General features: G+C 42.8%; 1 protein-coding gene across 1 annotated transcript in view; it reads left to right on the top strand.

The window, feature by feature from the left end:
• The window catches only part of ATP6V0D2 (ATPase H+ transporting V0 subunit d2), a 49,287-nt gene extending 44,022 nt beyond the window's left edge, over positions 1-5,265 (top strand). Inside the window, exons 6-8 of the mRNA XM_070477437.1 lie at positions 1,225-1,401; positions 2,554-2,631; positions 4,336-5,265. Coding sequence (XP_070333538.1) covers positions 1,225-1,401; positions 2,554-2,631; positions 4,336-4,497 — 417 coding nt within the window. The 3' untranslated portion in view covers positions 4,498-5,265. The remainder of the gene's footprint in view (positions 1-1,224; positions 1,402-2,553; positions 2,632-4,335) is intronic.
• The last annotated feature ends 18,089 nt before the right edge of the window (positions 5,266-23,354 follow it).

Raw genomic sequence — 23,354 nt, 5'->3', positions numbered from 1 at the left:
ACCTCGGGTAGCAACATGGTAGAGAATTTTAGAGTGGTAGGACGGTGGACCATTCTGTTGGAGTTGGTAAACATTTAAGATCTTCCTGTGTCAGGCACTAGATGTCCAAAAATAAGGAACAAGACAGACATGACCCCTCAAAGATTTTAGAGTGCAGTGGGATGAAAGACACACGTGGAGATTTTAAATAATGTGGTAAGCGCAGGTTGCTTTGGGTAGGTGGAGATCAGGCCTTCTTAGCCCAAGGTCATCACGGCAGATTCCCCTGGCAGGCAGAGGAGGTGAAATGGGGGACAGACTGAGATGGAATGGTCAGAGTGGGGAGAAGCAGAACCAAGAGGAGTGTGAAGACATAGAAGGCGATTTCAAGAAGGATCTGGCGGTTAGATGAAGCAGAGAGTCGGCACGCGGGGCTGGGAGCTCAGTGTCTAGGAGGGCTCAGCGCAGAGGAGACAGGTGGGGAGCAGACAGACCCCGCCTGAGAGAGCCTGTGGTCAGACCTCACCGTTGACAAATAAGGAAACAGGTCCGGAGAGCAAAGTCACTTGTCCCAAGTCCCATGATCCTTAGCGACAGGCTTAGATTTATTGATTTGGGTGAACTCCGGGAGTTGGTGACGGACAGGGAGGCCTGGCGTGTTGCAATTCATGGGGTCACAAAGAGTCGGACACGACTGAGTGACTGAACTGAACTGAACTGAACGGATCCGAGGACTTGAAAGAAGAAAACCAATACCAGGAAAGTACAAACAAATGGTAAGTAGCCCCGTTTGTTTTAAAGATCCTACTGATGTCAGCATTCAGAAAGGGAGGTTAACTGGTAGGACATGGACTTTTTGGTTCTATACATTTTGCCAGGGCCTTCTATCTGCATTATCTTGTCCTGTCTCTGAATCGATCCCAGCAAGTAGGTCTTACTCTGATCTTTATGGAAGACTCTAGGCGCCTATGCGAGAGAAACGCTTGAGTAACTGATAACAGAGCCTGGGAACTGAGGTTTAGTGGAATGCCCTGGCCTCCTGGGCTGTCGTCACTGCTCTGAGCTCCTTCTCTGGCCAGCCGAGTTGCTCCGTGACAGGAAGAGACTGTGGGAACATTAATAACACATGTCCACATTATAATTAGCCATAGATTGGAAAGAAGGCAGATCGTTCTGAAAATGAATTTGTCTAGAGCATTTAGTAGCTGGTTCAATTTCACTGACTCTGATGTCTTGCAAATTAAGTTTGAGGCTGACCGGCGTGCTTTTATCATCACTCTGAACTCCTTTGGCACCGAGTTGAGCAAAGAGGACCGGGAGACCCTCTACCCGACCTGTGGCAAGCTCTTCCCCGAGGGGCTGCGCCTGCTGGCCCAAGCCGAGGACTTCGAGCAGATGAAGAGGGTAGCGGACAGTTACGGAGTGCGTGTTTGTCCGGGAATGTCTCGCGTGATTTCGTCTCGTGTGCTTTAGAAAGTCCACACATCACATTGACACTTTATCTAATGCGGTTATAATGTTTATAGGCTAGAAGCCAGTCTCTCTTGCTAGGATGTCTCTCCCAAAGAAATACACCGAGTTTCTAGCCCAAGCTAGTGTGTTTTCTAAGATTCCTGCCAAGCAAGTACTTGTTTAAATCTCCAGGGGATGGTCATTTGAGCCTGTTTTTTTTTTTTTTATAAAGTGCATGATAGAGCAAATTCCCCAAGGGACTGGTGCGGTGGAAATGTGAGCTCATGTCAGAGTTATGTGGAAGAGCCTGCCCCAGCCGCCCTTTCAAGTGCCCACTGCACAAACATTGCTAGGTACAGAATGTCTCCTAGGAGGGCAGAATATGGTCATACTGTTTATAGCACTACCTTTGCTGGTGGCCAGCATTCGGGAAAGAGGGCTGCCGCGTCCTCTTACTGCGCGCCTGGCTGCTCTTGGACAGCCTGGAGCGTCTCAGCTCAAGGTTATAACCTCATCCCCTGGCACCCTCCCTTCTCACTTGCAGACAGTAACACACAGACCCTCCAGGGAGCTTTTCCAGAACTAGAATGACACCCCACTCATCTTTGCCCCCAGGGAAAGATAAGCCAACCAACAATGCATGAACCTCTGTAACTGTCTCTTGTGTCACTGCAAGAGGCTCTTGAGCATAATCCTACAATTTGAGCTTCTCCCCGTTTTCACCCCTTCCTCACTTAAAATTCCACGTGAATTTTATCAGTTGTCATCTCAAAAAACCCGTGAACCCAAACCATTTAGCCTCTACGATGTGTCTAACCAGCGCTAAGAGACAAACATGTGAATTAGCTCAAACCGTGTGCGCAGAGAGTAGAATTGCTTTTGCCTCCTGCCTTATAGGCCTGAATAAGCCAACAGAATGGAATTCCACCCCTACTCTCCTTGTTTGGATTTTTTTTGTTATTCCCTCAAGAGACCAAAGAGCCTACATAAAACCTCCAGGCCTTCTGGATAGATGTTCTAAAATAGATGCACAATTCTTTTGTTGCTGGAAAGATATAATTTTTATGCTTGTAAAACGTGAAAGCTTGTTTTAAAAAACAATGCCTTGTCTTTCTTTTTCAGGCATACAAGCCTCTGTTTGAGGCTGTAAGTGCCAGCAGTGGGGGAAAGACCCTGGAGGATGTGTTTTATGAGCGTGAGGTATGATGGAAATGGAAACGCTCCTAACCTTTACACCCTTTTTCTCATACTCTGGGTTTTAGGGGTTTTCTTATTTTTTACACTTTGGGTTTTCTCTTCACAGTTGACCAGGCCAACTGACTAGGCAGGTTCGTAGCTTGGACAAGAATCAGTTAGTGTGCCTGCCGTGGAGCGTCAAGGCCCTGAGGTTCACAGATGGTGGCTTCGCGTGGGGTTGTCCCATCCAGACAGATGTGCTCACCGTGAGGTTCCGGGCGTGAGCCCGCTGTGCCGTGCTAAGTCGCTTCAGTCGTGCCCGATTCTGTGCGACCCCCTGGGCTGTAGCCCACCAGCCTCCTCTGTCCAGGGGATTCTCCAGCATAGCATATGCCAGTGAGGCAGCTCGTCCATAGTTACCTAGGGAAACAAAGCTAGGACGCCCTCGTGATCGCGTGTTGACTGTTAGGTGCACACCCTCTAACCCATCCCTTCTTCAAGGAGGATTTATCACTCCTGTGCTGTTACAACAGTTCAGAATTATTTGCATGGAAATCCATCCAGTCTAGATTATTGTGTTTCCCTGAAAAGGCAGAAGAGTACTTTAATCTTATAGCCAATTCGTGGGCTACTGGAATGTGCAACAGGAGGACTTTGGGCAGGTCGCTCGATGGGAGCCCCCAAATCCGGAGAGTTTTTTACAATGTGTTTTATTCATCTCCCTAAAACCACTGGTTTTAGAGAGAAGCCTGAAATTTACCCACACTTTAGGGTCAGACTGGCTCCAGAAAGCAGTATGAGAGTCTCCCTGGAAGTCCTACTCTAGATATTTTCTAACAGCTCTCTAGAAGGAAGTGAAAACAATGCAAGTTGTTTCATATTTTAGGGATGTTTTAAAAGTCCACACTCTTGTACTTCTGCTGCAAAGACGGCTGTTAAAGGGGGCCCCTTGGCAGGAAAAATGCCTGCCTGCTCCTGACAGAGGGGAGCCTCCCCTTCCTGACAACTTTGCTTGAGGTTTTCAGAACTAAGGGCATTAGTACCTCTTCTTTTTCCTAAATGGAAAAGAATAAAGGGATTGTTCCATTTCAGACTGTACCCTAGTTAAAAAAATATATTTTTTTTGAAAATGTTCTTTTAACAGTTTAACTATATGTCAAGTTTCTAAGGAAACTCATAGTGTCACTTGGTCCAGATTTGATTCCTATATGACATTGCCCTGAAAAGGAGTTCAGTAGCCTAAAAACGACTTGAGAATCATAAACGTTGTGGCCAAGGGAAAATATCTTATCTAAATGAGAGAAGCCCACTAGCTAGAAGCCAAATCAATATCACTACCAAGTTACTCACACACACACACACACTCACACACACACTCACACACACACACACACACACACACACACACACACACACACAGTTGAAGTCCTCCTAGGAATGAGTCAGTCAGTGCTAGCAGTGCTACTGAGATTTGGAGCCTGTCTTATAATTTTCCAAACTTACTTCTTAAACTGCTGGTTGTCTGCCTTTCTCTGCAAAGTGACACTCTCCCTTTAGACTTGCTAAATTTCCTGCTGTTTCCCTTTCTTTGACCCAACTTGGAAATTGTCTATTTAAATACAGGTAAACACTAAACAAGCTGGTCTGTAGCTTCCTATTCTTTCACTAATGTAGTATGTTCCATATAAGGTGATGGTCGATGTTTTTCTTTTTTGTTTCCTTCCTCAGGTACAGATGAACTTGCTGGCATTTAACAGGCAATTCCACTATGGCGTGTTTTACGCATACACCAAGCTGAAGGAACAAGAAATGAGAAATATCGTGTGGATAGCCGAATGCATTTCGCAGAGACAGCGAACTAAAATCAACAGTTACATTCCAATCTTATAACCCAGTGAGGGGCCTCAAATGCAGAAAATCATAAATGTTAAGAGGAGGTTAGGGAAATAAAGGAGTTGTGTCGTATTATCTAGATCACGCAAAAGTAAGCAACGCTGCACTTCATGAATTGTACACCCACTGGAAGCACAGCAAAGCAACCCGGAAACAAAGCATATCTTTTTCTAGGAGCCTTAAATCTCATTATGCCTCATTCTTCACTGGGTCTTAGACATTAATTTTAATTAACCTCTGGTACTTTCCCTATTCTCATTTTCTTCTTATAAAATCAAATCTATTAAAAGTGTTTTGCTTTCCCATGTTTATTCACAGGCCCAAATAGTGTCTCCTTTACTCGTTAACTGTCCATTCCTTATCTATGTCCACAGAAATCCAGAGTAGTACATAGGCATCAAGGACCACACTTGGTGGAAAACACCATAGTTTTTCCTAACACACTTTGATCTGGTAGGCTTGGGAAAGCTACACAGTTCCAAATCATATTCCATAGGTGCAGGTAGTGTTAAATTTTTTACTGAGGCTACCAATTATAACTTATTTTCTCACAACTTTCATTGAATAAAAGGTATACCTCTCTTTCTTACAGTTCCTTCATATTAATACTTTGAGAAGAAAAAGTTTTGTTCAGAAACATAAATCATAGGTTCACAGGATATGGAAACTCTATAAAACTCCAGATTACCAGAGAAAGAAAAATCAACAAACACTGCTCCAGTGCTTTCTTTAAAAATAAAAATAAAAAATTCCTAAATAGAAAAATCTGGGTTTTTGTTATGTTTTAAAAGGTAAACATATATTTATATTTGCAAAGTTCTTGAAATAAGAATATTTACAGAGAGTATAGAAAGTGAAATCATGCAGTCCTGTCCGACTCTGTGCGACCCCCATGGACTGTAACCCACCAGGCTCCTCCGTCCATGGGATTTTCCAGGCAAGAATCCTGGAGTGGGTTGCCACTTCCTTGTCCAGGGATGGACCTTCCCGACCCAGGGATCGAACTCTGGTCTCCCACACTGTAGGCAGACGCTTTACCGTCTGAGCCACCACGGGCAGTCCAGGAATATACACTATACCTATACTGAATTAGGCCCAAAGACCGAGAAGTAAATTCATTTTGGGGGGGAAAAAATTAAACTTATCATAAAATATTTTCTAATTTCAGTGATAGGAATTTTTAAGCAGGAGGAAAACAGTGGCTCTCGGAGTCAGAAGGAAGGCGGTGCCTCTCCGCCCAGCTGCGCAGGGGTCCCGGGCCGTGTGCCCAGGTGGAGGCCGCCCTGTGCAGGCTCCAGCGCGGATTCAGCAGCCGGACCCGGGAGCTGCTCCGGGGGCAGCCTCTGGCGTGGAAAGCGTCCTCCCCGGCTCGCCCCTGCCCCTACCTGCCGCTGCCGTCTTCCCCTCCGAAGCCCGGAGGCCAGGAGACGCCTGTAGACTACATTTCCACCCAGGTGTCTGCAGCGGGGGAGACTGGTAAGACTGGGCGTCCGGAAGGGTCGAGGGCAAAGATGCCGGTTGCAAAGCGGCCCCTTAGAGAAAGTCCCGAGCTTTCTCAGACCAGGCCCTTCCCACCCGCCTCTCCCATGAGCCGTGTGGGCCCTTCACGTGCCCCAGGGTTAGGGTTAGCGGGCTTGCGGTTACCTCTCATCACCTCCAGGCGAGCAATGAAGCCGCCAGCCCCCCGAAGCCCTCCCTAGCCACCAAGTCTAACCATCGTGCGGACAGAAGAGGAAGGAATTTCCTGTCCCCTCATGAGGCACATTCTGTAGGATGTGCCCTGTTAGACATCGCGGCGCACGCTGCTGTTGGAAAAACTTGGCTTCGAAGTTACAGCCTCTAAGTGGCTGGGATCCGATTTCTCTGTCATACCTCGGGGACCCTTTGGAAACGAGGCCAGCAAATCAGGTACATGGAGCGACACAAAAAACTACGAGGCAAAAATGCATTTCGTGTCCTAAGTGGTGGGAGCTGAGGCTCCTTGTCATCCCTTTAGCACCCACCTCCCAGCAGTATTCCATCAGTCTCAGATGTCCACCTCCGTAAATGGCTGCAGTTGGTCTTGGAACACTGTATTCGAGTGGATTCTACACCCAGAATTGCTTGGTCTGCACCCGGTCCAGCCCGCGCCACAGGCAGACTTTCGGCCACCCCCAACCCCTTCATTCCCACCCCCTTCTCGAAGGTTCCAAAGTCATTTATCAGTTTATCCATGGGCAGGAACCTGTTAAATCTCTAAGAAAGTTTTGCAGTCAGGAGAATTTGCGGGGCTTGGGGATTCAAAATCAGCAATTGCAGTTCTCAGAAAATTTGGAGAATATCTGGGGGGGGTGGGGGGAGGCGGCGGAGAATTGCAGTCCTTTTATTTGTCGCAATGCTTTAGGAATGCTGAGAGCAAATAAAAAGGACCATTCTGAATCTGGGTGAACTTCGCCTAAGGCTGTCTGGCTGAATATTGGACAAGTTGAATTAACCCTTCCTCCCAGCATGGCAGCAACTTAATAAGACATTAAGAAAGGTAAATAAAACTTTGTAGAGTGAAGAAGGACTTGGTGGTCAGATTTGAGAGGTTTCATTAGTAATAACTTTTAACCTACCACTTGAAACATGCTGATAATGTCAGATCTCACAGGTAAGATGTAGATATATGTGAAAGTGAAAGTGTTGGTCACTCAGGCATGTCCGATTCTTTGCCATCCTATGGACTGTACCCTGCCAGGCTCTGCTGTCCATGGAATTCTCCAGGCAAGAATACAAGGGATCCTCCCAACCCAGGGATCCAACCCGTGTCTCCCACATTGTGACAAGACCTGATATTGAGAGTTTTTAATGTCAGTTTGGATTGCTGCATAGTTACAAAATGTACGAGGTTTATAAATAAGAGAATAGGCTGCAGAAACTATCATAACGGCCAAACCACCTGCCCTGAGCAATTTCCCATCTTCATTTTTCTCTTTTACGTCTTCATTACTCTATCCGGCCTCCCATTAATTACTTTTCCACTTTCTCCTCAGTCACTCTGTGCTGCAATTTCCAGCTTCCACAACCAGCTTGATCACGAAGTGAAATACAGTTGGTCAGAGCACTGCTCAATGAGAGCGTCTGGCTGCTTGTCCCAGGGAAGGCAAGTTGGACTTCTCTTTGAAAAGGAAAGAGAATACACTAAGACGATGCACACAGAAACAAGTATCAATCAATATACTGGAAATTGTCCCCAGGAAATTGTCATTCTGTCCAGATCCACAAAATGTCATTTAAAGACTAGGATCATTGACGAGCTATAAAAGTACATTGGTAGCTCTAGGCAGACTTCTGATATCTGTAAGAATGTTGTTAATGTTCCAGTTAGTGTGGATCTCTCATTGACAAAGTTGGAAGCAAGTTTTGTAAATAAATAATAAGAAATTATTAGATCTCCATTTCAGGAAGCAAGTACCAGACTCCCTCTCAATAGAGCAGCCTGTCATTAAGACTGTTTGCAGTGGCTTTTCTGCAAGGTTGCACATGTCTTCACGTTCTTTAAAACCCCTCCACCCAGACATGGGGGTCTTTGTGCCCCCTCCTTGCACATAAGCTACCTTTAGTGACTTACTCATAACCAACAAAATCCGAAAAGCAGTGCTGTATGCCGTCCAAGGTTATCCAGTTCCCTTTGCTTACTGGATTTTAAGTCCTGAGCTACCATGTAAGTCGTCCAGCTTCCCTGAGCCTCCCATACGGTGAGGAAGGCAGGCCACATTCAGCAGCCAAGTTTAGACACTCAGACAATATGGAGAAGCAAGGTATATTCAATATGACAATCCCAGTTGAACTCCTACTAACAGTATTATGTCTAGACTGCCATGTCTAGCCCAGGCCAGTCTTCAGATACTAAAGCTTAACCCGATACCTAACCACAACTGCATGAGAAATCCCAGGCAAGAACTACCTAGACAAGTCCTGTCCTAAACTACTGACCCACGGTATCCTTGAGCTCAATAAAGAGCTGTTGCTTTGAACCGCTAAATCGGGGGTACTTTTATGCAGTAGTAAAATGGAACAGTGGCACTCAGTAGTTATCCACTGATACGTCTTACAGTGTCTGTGGCCACCCTGAAGTCCTTTCTTAGGCCTGCCTAAGCCATCCACGCGCCAATCATCTTTGAAATGGTTGGGGTAGGTATGGTTTTCTACATATATCACCTGCAAATGAGTCTTGATGCTGACCTGGAGGGACTACTTCTGTGCCATTTGAAGACAGACATGTCATGCCCAAAGCCAGATAGGAGCAAGCAACTCTAGATGACAGTGTAGCGTCTTGCTTTCCAATAAGGTCTGGCAGTACCAGATTCACTGACACTGAGTCTAGCTCTTCAGAGGTGATAGTCCTTATTACCTTTGTCATTTTTTGAACAAACAGCAATTTTAGATGTTAAACTATTTAAACATTTTCAGATTCTTCTTTTGTAAGTGTTTAAAAATTAAAGCAGTTCATCTGTACTCAACTCTTCATGCTGATGAGATACATATTTTGTTGTATAAGAAGTTCACTGTTTTTAAATTTTTGGTTTGTTTTAGTGTTTTATTTTTAATTTTCTGCTTTTCAAAAAAATGAGTGAAATGCTAATATAGTTCATTTCAGCAACATCAGTTCAGTTCAGTCACTCGGTCGTGTCCAACTCTTTGTGACCCCATGAACTGCAGCACGCCAGGCCTCCCTGTCCATCACCAACTCCTGGAATCCACCCAAACCCGTGTCCATTGAGTTGGTGATGCCATCCAACCATCTCATCCTCTGTTGTCCCCTTCTCCTCCCACCTTCAATCTTTCACAGCATCAGGGTATTTTCAGATGAGTCAGCTCTCCACATCAGGTGACCAAAGTACTGGAGTTTCAACTTCAACATCAGTCCCTCCAATGAACACCCAGGACTGATCTCCTCTTGGATGGACTGGTTGGATCCCCTTGCAGTACAAGGGACTCTCAAGAATCTTCTCCAACACCACAGTTCAAAAGCATCAATTCTTTGGTGCTCAACCTTCTTTATAGTCCAACTCTCACATCCTTACATGACCGCTGGAAAAACCATTGCCTTGACTAGATGGACCTTTGTTGGCAAAGTAATGTCTCTGCTTTTTAATATGCTATCTAGGTTGGTCATAACTTTCCTTCCAAGGAGTAAGCGTCTTTTAATTTCATGGCTGCAATCATCATCTGCAGTGATTTTGGAGCCCAGAAAAATAAAGTCAGCCACTGTTTCCCCATCTATTTCCCATGAAGTGATGGGACCAGATGCCAGATCTTAGTTTTCTGAATGTTGAGCTTTAAGCCAACTTTTTTTTCATTCTCCTCTTTCACTTTCATCAAGAGGCTCTTTAGTTCATCCTCATGTTCTGCCATAAGGATGGATGTCATCTACATATCTGAGGTTATTGATATTTCTCCCCACAATCTTGATTCCAGCTTGTGCTTCATCCAGCCCAACGTTTCTTATGATGTACTCTGCATATAAGTTAAATAAGCAGGGTGACAATATACACCTTGATGTACTCCTTTTCCTATTTGGAACCAGTCTGTTGTTCCATGTCCAGTTCTAACTGTTGCTTCCTGACCTGCATACAGGTTTTTTAAAAGGCAGGTCAGGTGGTCTGGTATTCCCATCTCTTGAAGAATTTTACATAGTTTGTTGTGATCCACACAGTCAAAGGTTTTGGCATGGACAATAAAGCAGAAACAGATGCTTTTCTGGAACTCTCTTTTTTTTTGATGATACAGCAGATGTTGGCAATTTGATCTTTGGTTCCTCTGCCTTTTCTAAAACCAGCTTGAACATCTGGAAGTTCACAGTTCATGTATTACTGAAGCCTGGCTTGGAGAATTTTGATCATTACTTTGCTAGTATGTGAGATGAGTGCAATTGTGCAGTAGTTTTGAGCATTCTTTGGCACTCGCTTTCTTAGGGATTGGAATGAAAACTGACCTTTTCCAGTTGTGTGGCCACTGCTGAGTTTTCCAAATTTGTTGGCATATTGAGTGCAGCATTTTCACAGCGTCCTCTTTCAGGATTTGAAATAGCTCAACTGGAATTCCATCACCTCCACTAGCTTTGTTTGTAGTGATGCCTCCTAAGGCCCACTTGATTTCACATTCCAGGATGTCTGGCTCTAGGTGAGTGATCACACCATTGTGATTATCTGGGTCATGAAAATCTTTTTTGTACAGTTCTTCTGTGTATTCTTGCTACCTCTTCTTAATATCTTCTGCTTCTGTTAGGTCCCTATGATTTCTGTCCTTTATTGAGCCCATCTTTGCATCTGCAACATCAGGAATTTTTTAAAGTAACAGATTTTTATTTTTTTCAGTTTTTTTTAAGCACAATTGACAAAATTGTAAGGTATTTTAGTGCACAATATGATTTGATATGCATAGACACCGACACTGTGAAAGCATTCCTCCCATCACATTAACACCTTTATTCTTATATGTGAAAGAATATTTAAGTTCTACTCTCTGAGCAAATTTCAAATATGCAATACAGTGTTATCAACTATAGTCACCATGTAACACACTAGATTCTATCAATAAGACCTTATTCATCTTATAACCAAAGGTTTGGACCTTTTTTACCAACTTCTCCCTGTTTGTACCGCTCCCTGGCCCAGCTGGTCACGTATCTACTCTGTTTCTATGACACTGACTTCTCTTTTTCCCAAATGTAAGTGAAGATCAAAAGGAAATCTATAGGTAATATTTCAGGGATCACGATTGTTGGTTGTTGCGGTTGGCGTACTTGCTCCGTCATGTCTGACCCTTTGCCACGCACATGCTGTGGCCTGCCAGGCTCTTCTGTCCACAGGAGTCTCCAGGCAAGAGTATCAGCATGCTTTGCCACACCCTTCTCCAGGGAATCTTCCCACCCAGGAGTTGACGCCAGGTCTCCTGCACTGTAGACAGAGTCTCTACTGTCTGAGCTATCAGGGACTCCCCTTAGCAATCATGGTTAGATATGTTTTAACTCAGTCTATTTCTTAAGATATGTGGCAACATGGAAGCTTGGGTGACCATCAGTTCTAGCTCTGAGTGCCCGGATCACATGACTGCATGCAAGGATTCCCCCTGGTCCTGTGATGAGAGGTTTGTATTGAACAGTCTTTCAGAACCTGAAAGGCTTTCAGTAGAAAGACTGAAGAAAGTTATGCAAGAACCACACGTGCAAATAAATAAACATAAACCATATCATAGGCAACTATCAGTTCATAGTCAACTGTTCCCTGTGCTGGAGGTAATTCTGTGAAATACCAGGATTACCTGAGCACCAACTTTAAGATGAGTCATTAACCATGGCTCTAATCATTTGAGTTCAAATAATCCTTTAAGAATCTGATTTAAAGAAAATAATCTGATGAACACAATGAACAACTTCCCTAAGAATAGTAGACATTACACATTCCTTTAAATCTGCAAAAGCCAATATCAAGAGAATAACGAGGCAAACTATAGACTAGGATAAAATATTGGCAAAGACACATCTGATAAAGCACTGTTATGCAAAACAAAGAATTCTTAGAACTCCACACTAGAAAAATAAACAACCCAGTTTTAAAAAGACCTTAAGAGGAATTTCACCAAGGAAGATGCATAAATGGCAAATAAGCATATGGGAAGATGCTCTACATCATAGATCATTAGGGAAACGCAAATTAAGGCAACAATGAGATACTACTACACACCTATTCGAACGGCCACAGTCCAGGATGCACACACCAAATGCTGGCTGGGAGGTGGAGCAAAAAAAGCTCTCATTCATTACTAGTGGGGATGCAAGGTGGTATGTTCACTCTGGAATACAGTTTAGTGATTTCTTACAAAACTAGCCATCAATCACCTCCCCCCTCAGTATTCTCCCAAAGGAGTTGGAAGCTTATGTCCACACAAATGCCTATATACAGATGCTTGTAGCAGCTTTTTTCATAACTGCCCAAACTTGGAAGCAACCAGGATGTCCTTCAGTAGGTAAACAGGTAAACAGTGATGCATCCAGACAGTAGAGTGTTATTCAACACTACGTCATGAAAAGACTTGGAGGAAGCTTGAAAAGTGAAAGTGAACGTCACTCAGTCATGTCCAACTCTTGTGACCCCGTGGACTGCAGCCCACCAGGCTCCTCTGTCCATGGGATTCTCCAGGCAGGAATACTGGAGCCGGTTGCCATTTCCTCCTCCAGGGGATCTTCTTGACCCAGGACTCGAAGCCCAGGTCTCCTGCACAGCAGGCAGATTCTTTACCAACTGAACTACGAGGGAAACCCTTTGCGACCCCATGGACTGTCTTAAATGCATATTATTAAGTGATGTTGGGAACGATTGAAGGCAGGAGGAGAAGGGGACGACAGAGAATGAGATGGTCAGATGGCATCACTGACTCAAGGGATGTGAGTTTGGGTAGACTCCGGGAGCTGGTGATGGACAGGGAGGCTTGGCGTGCTGCGGTTCATGAGGTCACAAAGAGTTGGACGTGACTGAGCGACTGAACTGAGCTGAAGTGACATAAGCCAATAGAAAGGGACAACATACTGCATGATTCCAACTATATGACATTCTGGAAAAGGCAAAATTATGAAGGCAATAAAAAGATTGGTGTTTGCCAGCGGTGGTGGGGGGAGAGATGAACAGGCCCAGCTCAGAGGATTTTTAGGTCAGTGAGTCTCCAGGATATTCTGCTGATGGACATATGTCATTACACATTTGTGTAAACCCATGCAATGTGCAATGCCAGGCCTGAACCCTAAGGTAAACCGTGGACTTTGAGTGATTATGATGTGTTAATGTAGGTTCATCCTTGATGAAAAATGTGCGATTCTGCCGAGGGATGTTGATGATGAGGGAGACTGCATGTGTGGGGTGAGTAATACATGGAAAATCTCTGTAACTCCCTCTCAATTTTGTTGGAAGCCTAAAACCACTCTTTATTGTCTTAAAGACATAAATACATCTGCCCAGCTGATGTTTCCTGAAGTCTATTTTCAGGATGACATGATGAAATGGGAAAAATTACTATTAAGGCAGCACCTTCAGTATAATAGCAGAAAACTGTGCCCTCATATTTTCTCATGGCACCCAGAAATGAATCATTTCTGAATTCTTTTATTTATATAAAAGTCATCCTTTATGGCTTAAAGCCAACTAAAATAAGTCAAGCAGAGTAGTGAAGAGTGGGCAGGACAGATGCAGAACCTCTTTAGTAAGTATTATAAATCGAGGAAGAGCAGGTGGAAATTTAAATCGGTGTTTTCTGAAAGAAAACACATCCTTATGTTCAGAAAGTAGCCTGTGCTATCCTGCATGGATGGGACCATTTTCAGGCAAGATCATGGAGAGACTGTAAATCAAAAACAGCTGGACACACTGCCAGCCCGTACTGAACCACGCGGAGCGCGTCCGCTGACTTAAGACAGGAGCAGTTTTACAATATGGGAAAGCAACAGCAAGGAGAAGAGGGATGCTTGTGCGAAAATGAAGCAGATATCTGCAGTCCACAGAGAAAATGACTGTTCAACATCAGCTCTGGATTGAAGCCCTGAGAATAGTGCACTTCAAGAAATAACTTACCTGAAGAAAATACGCAGCATAATTTGGTTTGTATGCTCCAGGGAAATTGGTGTTCTCCACAGCCTCTGAAGGTAGGTCTTCAGCACAAATTCAAACTGAATGTTAGCACAATGGCTCTGAAAATAAATTGACATATGTGTATGGTCCATTAACTTTCTGCAGTAAATCTGTCTAATGGCCACATCTTGCTCTGACAGTTTTTTTAATTGGATTTCTCTGACGAATTTAGTACATCAGGCTAAATGTTCCTTATTCAATATAGCCATCTAAGAAACATGTCCACATCTGTTGTATCTAGCCACCCCCCAAAAAAAGGATAATTTAAGCTGGATACTGAAAGACAGGCATAAAATGGGTACATAGAATTTCAGAACTAGAATGGGCACTAGTTTTCCAGATAAGGAAACTATAGTCAGAAGAGCTAAGAATAGGAGTCAAAACTAGGTCTCAAGTATTCTGTGTCTTCCATCTTAGATAGATAGATACATACATAGACAGATAAATATAGATATTCTACTTTCTTAAAGGTGATAGACAAGTCTTTAATTTTCTCTTTAAGTTATAGGCTTTAAGTTACTACCTTTCTTAGAGATAATAGAAAAAAATTTTTTTTAAATTTTCTCTTTATCACCTCCAGTTTAAGACTAAGATTCCTGTTTGTTCCAAATATGTCCTGTGAAAAATGACAGAAATCCTATCAAACTTCATAAAAATATGAGAAGGAAACCATCTCACATCTTTGGGAATTTGCAGAGCTCATGGAACTGGATCCAAGGCTTCAAAGATCTCATTAAAAATTATCTGTACTCCCCATGTCATGTCAGAGATGATGAGCTGCAGCCCAGCCTAGCGGGAAATGTTCCTCTAGTCCAATAGCAACAAATGCTCTGGATTAGACAGTGACTGACCTGCCAAGGCGTCTCATGTAAGTCTTTGCAATTATAATTTTTATCATTCTGTTACTATTTGAGAATTGGTGAAGCATTTTTTAAAATTTGTTCATTTATTTTTATAAAATAGTAGAAAATATTAGAATTAGTAGAAAATTATTAGTAGAAAATATTAGTAGAAAATTATTAGAATAGTAGAAAAACTACCTATTTTATTGAATGATTTTAATCATTTAGACCCTGAGGCCTTACTGACTACTGGGCCATATCATGCCCAGGGTAACTTTGAAAATAATCTTGCCATTTTATCCAACGCTAAGTGCCAAATTTTGGACATGAGTTTGAGCATGCTCCGGGAGTTGGAACGGGCAGGGAAGCCTGGCATGCTGCAGTCCATGGGGTCACAAAGAGTCAGACACAACTGAGCAACTGAACTGAACTGAATGTAAAATTATTTGGAATGCTAGTTATCAAAACTTTGGTATATTAACATTTTAAATTTAAAATGTTAATATAGCTAAGTTATATCATGACACTTTAATCTCCCTTACCCATAGTATACAACCTGTACGTAAATTCTCCCAGTTCTGCTAACAAAAATATTTCTTTAATTCACCACTTAAGTCCAATACTTCATCATCTTTTGTGTGGTTAGGTCCATAAACCTCTAACTGTCCAACTGTCATCCCCACTACAACTGAGAGAACTTTTAAAAACCTAAGACCTTATTACCCTTTAAAGCAACAACAAAAACTCTCCCATCGTTTCCCCTTATATCTGAAATAAAACCAGAACTTTACGATGACCTACAAGGCTCGGAAAGGTCAGGCCTTTGCCGCCTTCGCACTGACGGCCTCTGTCCACTACCATGCTCACTGGCCTTCTTTCACATTTTCAGTAGTCCAGATTTGTTCCCATTTAGGGCTATTATCTTCCTCTCTCTACATAGAATTTTTTTCCACTGGGTTCTCCCAAGGCTGGCTCCTTTCCTTCAGGTTTTAACATGATTTTGTCACATTGCCCAGTCCCAATGGGCACTTTTCATATCTCTGAAGTTGTGCCAACCACCAGTGCATGATGTTCCTCTATATTCAGCTTCTCAAAGACTTTTCTCAGCTTTAAAGAGGTACCTTGTATTGTCTCTCTCAAAGCATCCTGTTCCTTACCTTTTATATCTCACCACAATTTGTAGCCATAATAGATTTGTTTATCTGTTTGTAATGTTGGCCTTCCCCACCCAACTATGGTCTGTGAGAGCAGGAAATTTATTTTTTTGATCATCACTACATTAATATATTCAGTATTTGGCACAGAGCTTGGCATATGGCAGCATTTAATAGATATTTGTTCAATGAATGAATGCACAAATTCTTCCACCTGCAAGATACATAGATTCAAATCAAGAACTGCTGAGAAATGAACTGAGGCATACTAAAAATTTTAAGAGTTCATTTAAGCAAAATCGATTCCACTGGGGCAGCTCCACGCGGGAAGTGGTCAGGCGGGCTCCACCAACAGCAGCTGAGGGGACAGACTTACAGAGAAAAGGCTAAAGAAAAGCAAGGAAATTGTTTGAATGGCTATAGCTTAAGCATCTGCCTTGTTTGGGGAGGCCTAGTTGACTGTTTATTATGGATTGTCCTCAGGTTTTTATTTCCTAACCTTGAGGCATTTATAGGTCTAAGTTTTGGTGTGCTTACAAAGACTGCTAAGGTCTTAAGACCATCCCAATCTAATGTCCTCCTTGTTTAGTTAATTTAATAGAAGGAAAAGCCAAAATATAATTAGGCCAGGGACCCATAAATTTCCTTTGGGGCACAGATATTGTCAGTGCCCAGTGAAACTGACTCAGTTGTGTCCAAATCTTTGCGACCCAAGGGACTATACAGTCTATAGAATTCTCCAGGCCAGAAAACTGGAGTGGGTAGTCTTTCCCTCCTCCAGGGGATCCTCCCAACCCAGGGATCGAACCCAGGTCTCCTGCTTTGCAGGTGGATTCTTTACCAGCTGAGCCACAAGGGAAGCCCAAAAAGATTTTCTAAAAAGCCCAAACAACTGAGTCTGATAAAATGTCACCTCCTCAGTCAGTGAAAACAGAAACACATTCAAAGATGGGGCCCCAGGGGCTCCTCTGGACCACAATGAGATCTTCAGCACATGGTAGGCACCCAACACGTATTTGTTGAGTAAATAAACGTATGTGCAGAGCAAGTATTACATCACCACCCACCCCTGACCTTTGCAACCAAAGGGGGAACAGTGACCCAGAATCCATCCCAAGTACAGCATTTGCCGAGAGTCAGAGCAGCCAGACTGCAGTTCTTTGTCTGCACTCACATTGGGCACAGCAACCACAGTCAGAAGCCAAGCCAATTCAATCACAGAAATACGCCTCAGCCAAGAACTGCTTAACTAAATGGAGCCTATTTCCTGTCATCTACAAACACAGGTGTCTAGAGGACAAACCTGAAGAACAGGTAAATGAACCAAAATTGCTCCGTGGTGCTCTCTGCACACCAGGGTAAATGTGGGTCAAGACTCTCAATCCAACTTGCTCGCCTGCTCAAACTCTTTTAACATCTAACTTGAAACTCACAGGGCTCTACCATACATTAAAAAAACTGGTTATTTCCCTCATTTATATGGCGTTTTAAAAGAATTGTCAAACATGGTTTACTCTGCCATGCACCGTTTATTCAACTAATTATGTTATCTCTCTCTTTCAAAGAGTTCTAGGCATGGAGATAAAAGCAAAAGTGCAGAACATTCCACTTCAGTGATGAAAATTAATGGGAATAGTAAGAGGGGGAAAGATGAATGATATTTAGAAAAAGGAAAGGAATGGAAATTATTTTAAATAACTGCAGGTGGAATGGAAAGGTTAATTGCAAAGTCCAGATGTTACTGATACTCGTATCTGTGTTCACCTGGCACCAAACCACACCCCATTCATTCTCCGAGAAGGCTACTTTCAACTAAAGGAGTGGCTGAGATTGGGGAAACAACTGTTTTGGGGGTTTCACATCTATTCCATGCTCTCAGTATGATCTCCTGGTAAGATGGCATTTAAGCATCTGTCCCAAACAATCTTCTCTACGTAACTGTGTAACCCGTGGAGAGAGAGGCTGGCCATTTCCACAGAGGTCTTCTCCAGGCATAGGTGAGGCAAGTAAATCACACCCAAACACAGACTAACAGCTGCATGAAAACATGAGACCTTTGTCCTCTTGAACTTCTTTTTCGAGGTGAGGAGAGAGCTGAAAATGCAGTCACCAAAGGAATAGCATTGTGCTTCGTCCTTGACATCTGCTCCTCCTGGGTGCTTAAGCAATTAATCTGATCTGCCAAATGAGTCTCAGATGAGTCATTCCAAAGGAGACACTCCCCAAATAAACCAGTTCAATAGTCCTAATACTTCAACTTAGTGAAACTTAGCAAGACATGAAATAACGACCCTAGGTAAAGGAAAGCAATCATGATGAAGGTATTTGGGTAATTCTGATCCTTATTTTTTTGCTTTTCTGATCATCTGTCTTAAGTTCTTTCTCCAGAACTGACTTCAGAGTTATGGAGAACTATTTTAAGACAGAGATACCTCAAAGACTATTATTTGGTTTGATATTAAGTGGGAGCGGGTTTCTTTTTTCAAAACAAACAACTTTTTATTGATTTACATAATTAATTTTCTGGTTGATTTACAATGTTGTGTAAGTTTTAGATGTGCAGCAAAGGGATTCCATTGTAAGTACATATATATCTATATTTTTTCAGGTTCTTTTCCCTTATAGGTTAGTACAAAACATCGAGTATAGTTCTCTGTGCTGTATCAGAGGTTCTTGTTGGCTGTCTATTTTATATATAGTAGTGTGTATATTGGTGTTGGAGAAGACTCTTAAGAGTCCCTCGGACTGCAAGGAGATCCAACCAGTCCATCCTAAAGGAAATTAGTCCTGACTGTTCATTTGAAGGACTTATGCTGAAGCTGAAACTCCAATACTTTGGCCACCTGATGCGAAGAGCTGACTCATTTGAAAAGACCCTGATGCTGGGAAAGATTGAAAGTAGGAGGAGAAGGGGACGACAGAGGATGAGATGGTTGGATGGTATCACCGACTCAATGGACATGAGTTTGAGTAAACTCTGGGAGTTGGTGATGGACAGGGAGGCCTGGTGTGCTGCAGTCCATGGGGTCGCAAAGAGTCAGACACAACTGAGCAACTGAATTGAACGGAGTGTGTATATGTTAATCCCAAATTCTTAATTTTTCCCTCTCCCACATCTTCCCCTTTGATAACCATAAGTTTGTTTTCTATGACTGTTAATCTGTTTCTGTTTTGTAAATATTAATAAGTTGATATGTAACATTTTTTCTAGATTCCACATATAAGTGATATCATATGATATTTGTCTTTCTCTGTCTGACTTCACTTAGTATAATAATCTAAGGTTCAACAGTGTTGAGGCAAATGACATTATTTGATTTCTATGACTGAGTAATATTTCATTGTATATATGCACCATATCTTCTTTATCTATTCCTTTGCTGATAAACATTTAAGTTGCTTCCATGTCTTAGCTGTTGTAAATAGCACTGCAATGAACTTTGGGGTACATGTATCTTTTTGAATTATAGTTTTCTCCAGATATATGCCAAAAAGTAGGATTTCTGGATCATATGGTAGTTCTAGTTTTCCTTTTTTAAGGAACCTTCATACTGTTCTTCATAATAGCTGTATCAGTTTACATTCCTACCAACAGTGCAGGAGGGTTCCTTTTTCTCCACACCCTCTCCAGCATTTATTTGTAGACTTTTTAATGAAGGCCGTTCTGACCAGTGTGAGGTGATATAGTTTTGATTTGTGTTTCTCTGATAATTAGTAATATTGAGCATCTTTTCATGTGCTTTTTGGCCATCTGTATGTCTTCTTGGAAGAAATATCTATTTGAATCTTCTGCCCATTTTTTGATTGTGTTGTTTGGTTTTTTATATTAAGCAGTATGAGCTAATTGTGTATTTTGGAGACTAATCTCATGTCAGTGACATCATTTGAAAATACTTTCTCCCAGCCCTTATGTTGTCTTTTTGATTTGTTGATGGTTTCCTTTGTTGTCCAAAAGCTTTTAAAATTAGGCCAATTGTTTATTTTTGCTTTTATTTCCATTGCTGTAGGAGATAGATCCAAAAAAGTATTGTCACGATTTATGTCAGAAAGCATGCTATGTTTTCCTCCAGGAGTTTTATAGTATTCTGTCTTACAATTAAGTCTTTAATCCATTTTTACTTTATTTTTGTATTTGATGTTAGATAATGTTTTAGTTTCATTCTTTTATATGTAGTTGCCCACCCAGTACCACTTATTGAAGGAATTGTCTTTCTCCACCTTATATTCTTGCTTCCTTTGTCATGGATTAATTGACCATAAGTGTGTGGTTTATTTCTGGGCTCTCTACTCTGTTCCTTTGATCTAGGTGTCTGGTTTTGTGTCACTACCATACCGTTTTGATTACTGTATCCTTGTTGTATAGTCTGAAGTCAGGGAGTATGATTTCCCCAGCTCCATTCTTTTTCTCAAGATTGTTTTGGCTGTTCATTGTCTTTTGCATTCCATACAAGTTTTAAGATTATTTGTTCTAGTTCTGTGAAAAATGTCATTGGCATTTTTTTTAAAGAACAATACCTTTTTTTTTTTTTAAGAAATCTGTAAATTGACAAAGGAACCCACCAAAATGCAGTGCTATGATTTTTGGAGCATTGGCAAAATTTTCTGGAGGTGGTGAAGTTCAGGCTGTCTTATGCAATAGATCAGTATTGGAGAAGAGAACGAATCCAAGCAGAGAAGGCCCTGCGTGGAGATGCAGAGCAGAGCATGTGTTTGTGTGTGGGACGGCATGGATGGTTTGTGGGAAGCTGGAGGGAATGGTTGACACCAGGTGACAAGGGCTTTTACAGACTCTGCCAAGCAGTGTGGCCTTCACCCTGTGGCCACTGAAAGGCCAGTTAATGTTTTTACATTGGTGGAGACATGCTCAGATCTGTTTATAGGGCTGGCTTAGTGCACAATGTGGGAGAGACCAGTGTGAAGATGCCGGCCGTAAGCCAGATGCAGTGAGTCAGGTATTTCCTTTGCTGTGCAAAAGCTTTTGAGTTTAAGTAGGTCTCATTTGTTTGTTTTTATTTCCATTATTGTGGGAGATGGGTCAGAAAGGATATTGCTGAATTTATGTCAGAGAGTGTTCCGCCTATGTTTTCCTCCAGGAGTTTTATAGTGTCCAGTCTCACATATAGGTCTTTAATCCATTTTAAGCTTATTTTTGTGTATGATGTTAAAGAAAGATCTAATTTTATTTTTTTCCTATGTGTTTATCCTGTTTTCCCAACACCATTTGCTGAAGAGAGTGTCTTCCCAACATTATGTAGTCTTGCCTACATTGTCAGAGATTAATCAACCATAGGTGCATGGGGTTATTTCTGGGCTTTCTATCTTGTTCTGTTGGTCTCTATTTCTATTTTTGTGGCAGTACCACACTGTTTTGATGATTGTAGCTTTGCAGCATATTCTGAAGTCAGGAAGCCTGATTCTTCTAGTTCCATTTCTCTTTCTCAAGATTGCTTTGGCTCTTTGGGATCTTTTGTGTCTCCATACAAGTTTTAATGTTTTTTGTTCCAGTTCTGCATTGAATCTGTAGGTTGCCTTGCATAGTATAGTCATTTTGATAATATTGATTTTTCCAATCCATGAACACTATGTATCTTTCCATTTGTTTGTGTCTTCTTCAATTTCTTTCATCGGGGTCTTATAGTTTTCAAAGTGCAGGTCTTTTGTCTCCTTAAGTAGATTTATCCCTAGGTATTTTATTCTTTTTGATTCAGTGGTAAGTGGAATTGTTTCTTGAATTTCTTTATCTGATCTTTCACAGTTAGTGTATAGAAATGCAACAGATTTCTGTGTATTAATTTTGTAACCTACAACTTTACCAAATTCATTGATGAGCTCTAGTAGTTTTCTGGTAGCAGGGGGTGGGGGTTTAAAAACTAAAATGTGAAATGATTTTGAAGGTTAACCTCATCCTCCATAGTCACCCTTCAAGACAACAGAGAGGAGCCTGTGTTCCATGGAGGTCCTCCCCTCCTAATATCGTTGCTCCATCTTTCAAAACAAAGGCCTTTAGTCTCTTCTAGCAGATAAGGGCCTCATAAATACATACCTCAGTCTTCTTAGGCATCAAACAGGCAGAATTAGACTCTAAGAAATTAACTGAGTACAGCAGGAAAAGCCTTTGAGAAAATGAGTATGAGTCAGGAATTTGAGTCTGTTTTCCAGAGCTTTGTAGCCTTAGGCAAATCACTGAACTTCTAAGATTGAGCTTCTCAGACTTCTTCAGTGGTACAGTGGATAAGGATCTGCCTACTAACGTAGGAGACACGCGTTCGACCCCTGATCTAGGCAGACTGCTCATGCTGCAGAGCGACTAAAGCCTGTGAACCACAGCCACTGAGCCCGCGCTCTAGAACCCACAGCCACAGCCGCTGAGCCCGCGCTCTAGAACCCACAGCCACAGCCGCTGAGCCCGCGCTCTAGAACCCACAGCCACAGCCGCTGAGCCCGCGCTCTAGAACCCACAGCCACAGCCGCTGAGCCCGCGCTCTAGAACCCACAGCCACAGCCGCTGAGCCTGCGCTCTAGAACCCACAACCACAGCCGCTGAGCCCGCGCTCTAGAACCCACAAGCCACAGCCGCTGAGCCCGCGCTCTAGAACCCACAACCACAGCCGCTGAGCCCGCGCTCTAGAACCCACAACCACAGCCGCTGAGCCCGCGCTCTAGAACCCACAACCACAGCCGCTGAGCCCGCGCTCTAGAACCCACAAGCCACAGCCGCTGAGCCCGCGCTCTAGAACCCACAACCACAGCCGCTGAGCCCGCGCTCTAGAACCAAAACCACAGCCGTGAGCCGTGCGTCTAGAACCCTCAACAGCAGAACCGGGCCTGAGAACGCGTCTAGGGAATGCATTACAAGACTGCCGCTAGTCCTCCAGCGTTTAATCCACACAACAAGCTTCCATAGCTTTGGAGACTTAAAGAAACTAAACCAGCGTTGACTGTCCCACACCATATGCTGAAGTGAGGCTTACCCTATGGCTCCACATGCAGAGGATTAATCACCATAGGTGATGATGTCCGGCTCAGTTCGTTCGTGTCCGTTTCTAGTCGCTCAGTCAACTGGTCGACTCTGCGACAATATTTTGAATCGAAAGTGGCTCAGCTTCCATTCCATCTCAACTGCTCGGATGTTCTCCATAAAATTAAGTTTTTTGTTCCATTGTTGTCTGTATGCCATTGCCATGCATCTCATTTGTCTATTGATTTTCTCTGCC

The sequence above is a fragment of the Odocoileus virginianus genome, chromosome 15 (genome assembly GCF_023699985.2).
Source record: "Odocoileus virginianus isolate 20LAN1187 ecotype Illinois chromosome 15, Ovbor_1.2, whole genome shotgun sequence".
Taxonomy (NCBI): Eukaryota; Metazoa; Chordata; class Mammalia; order Artiodactyla; family Cervidae; genus Odocoileus; species Odocoileus virginianus.
The sequence above is the reverse complement of the archived record's forward strand: the minus strand, read 5'-3'. Positions and strand labels throughout refer to the sequence as shown.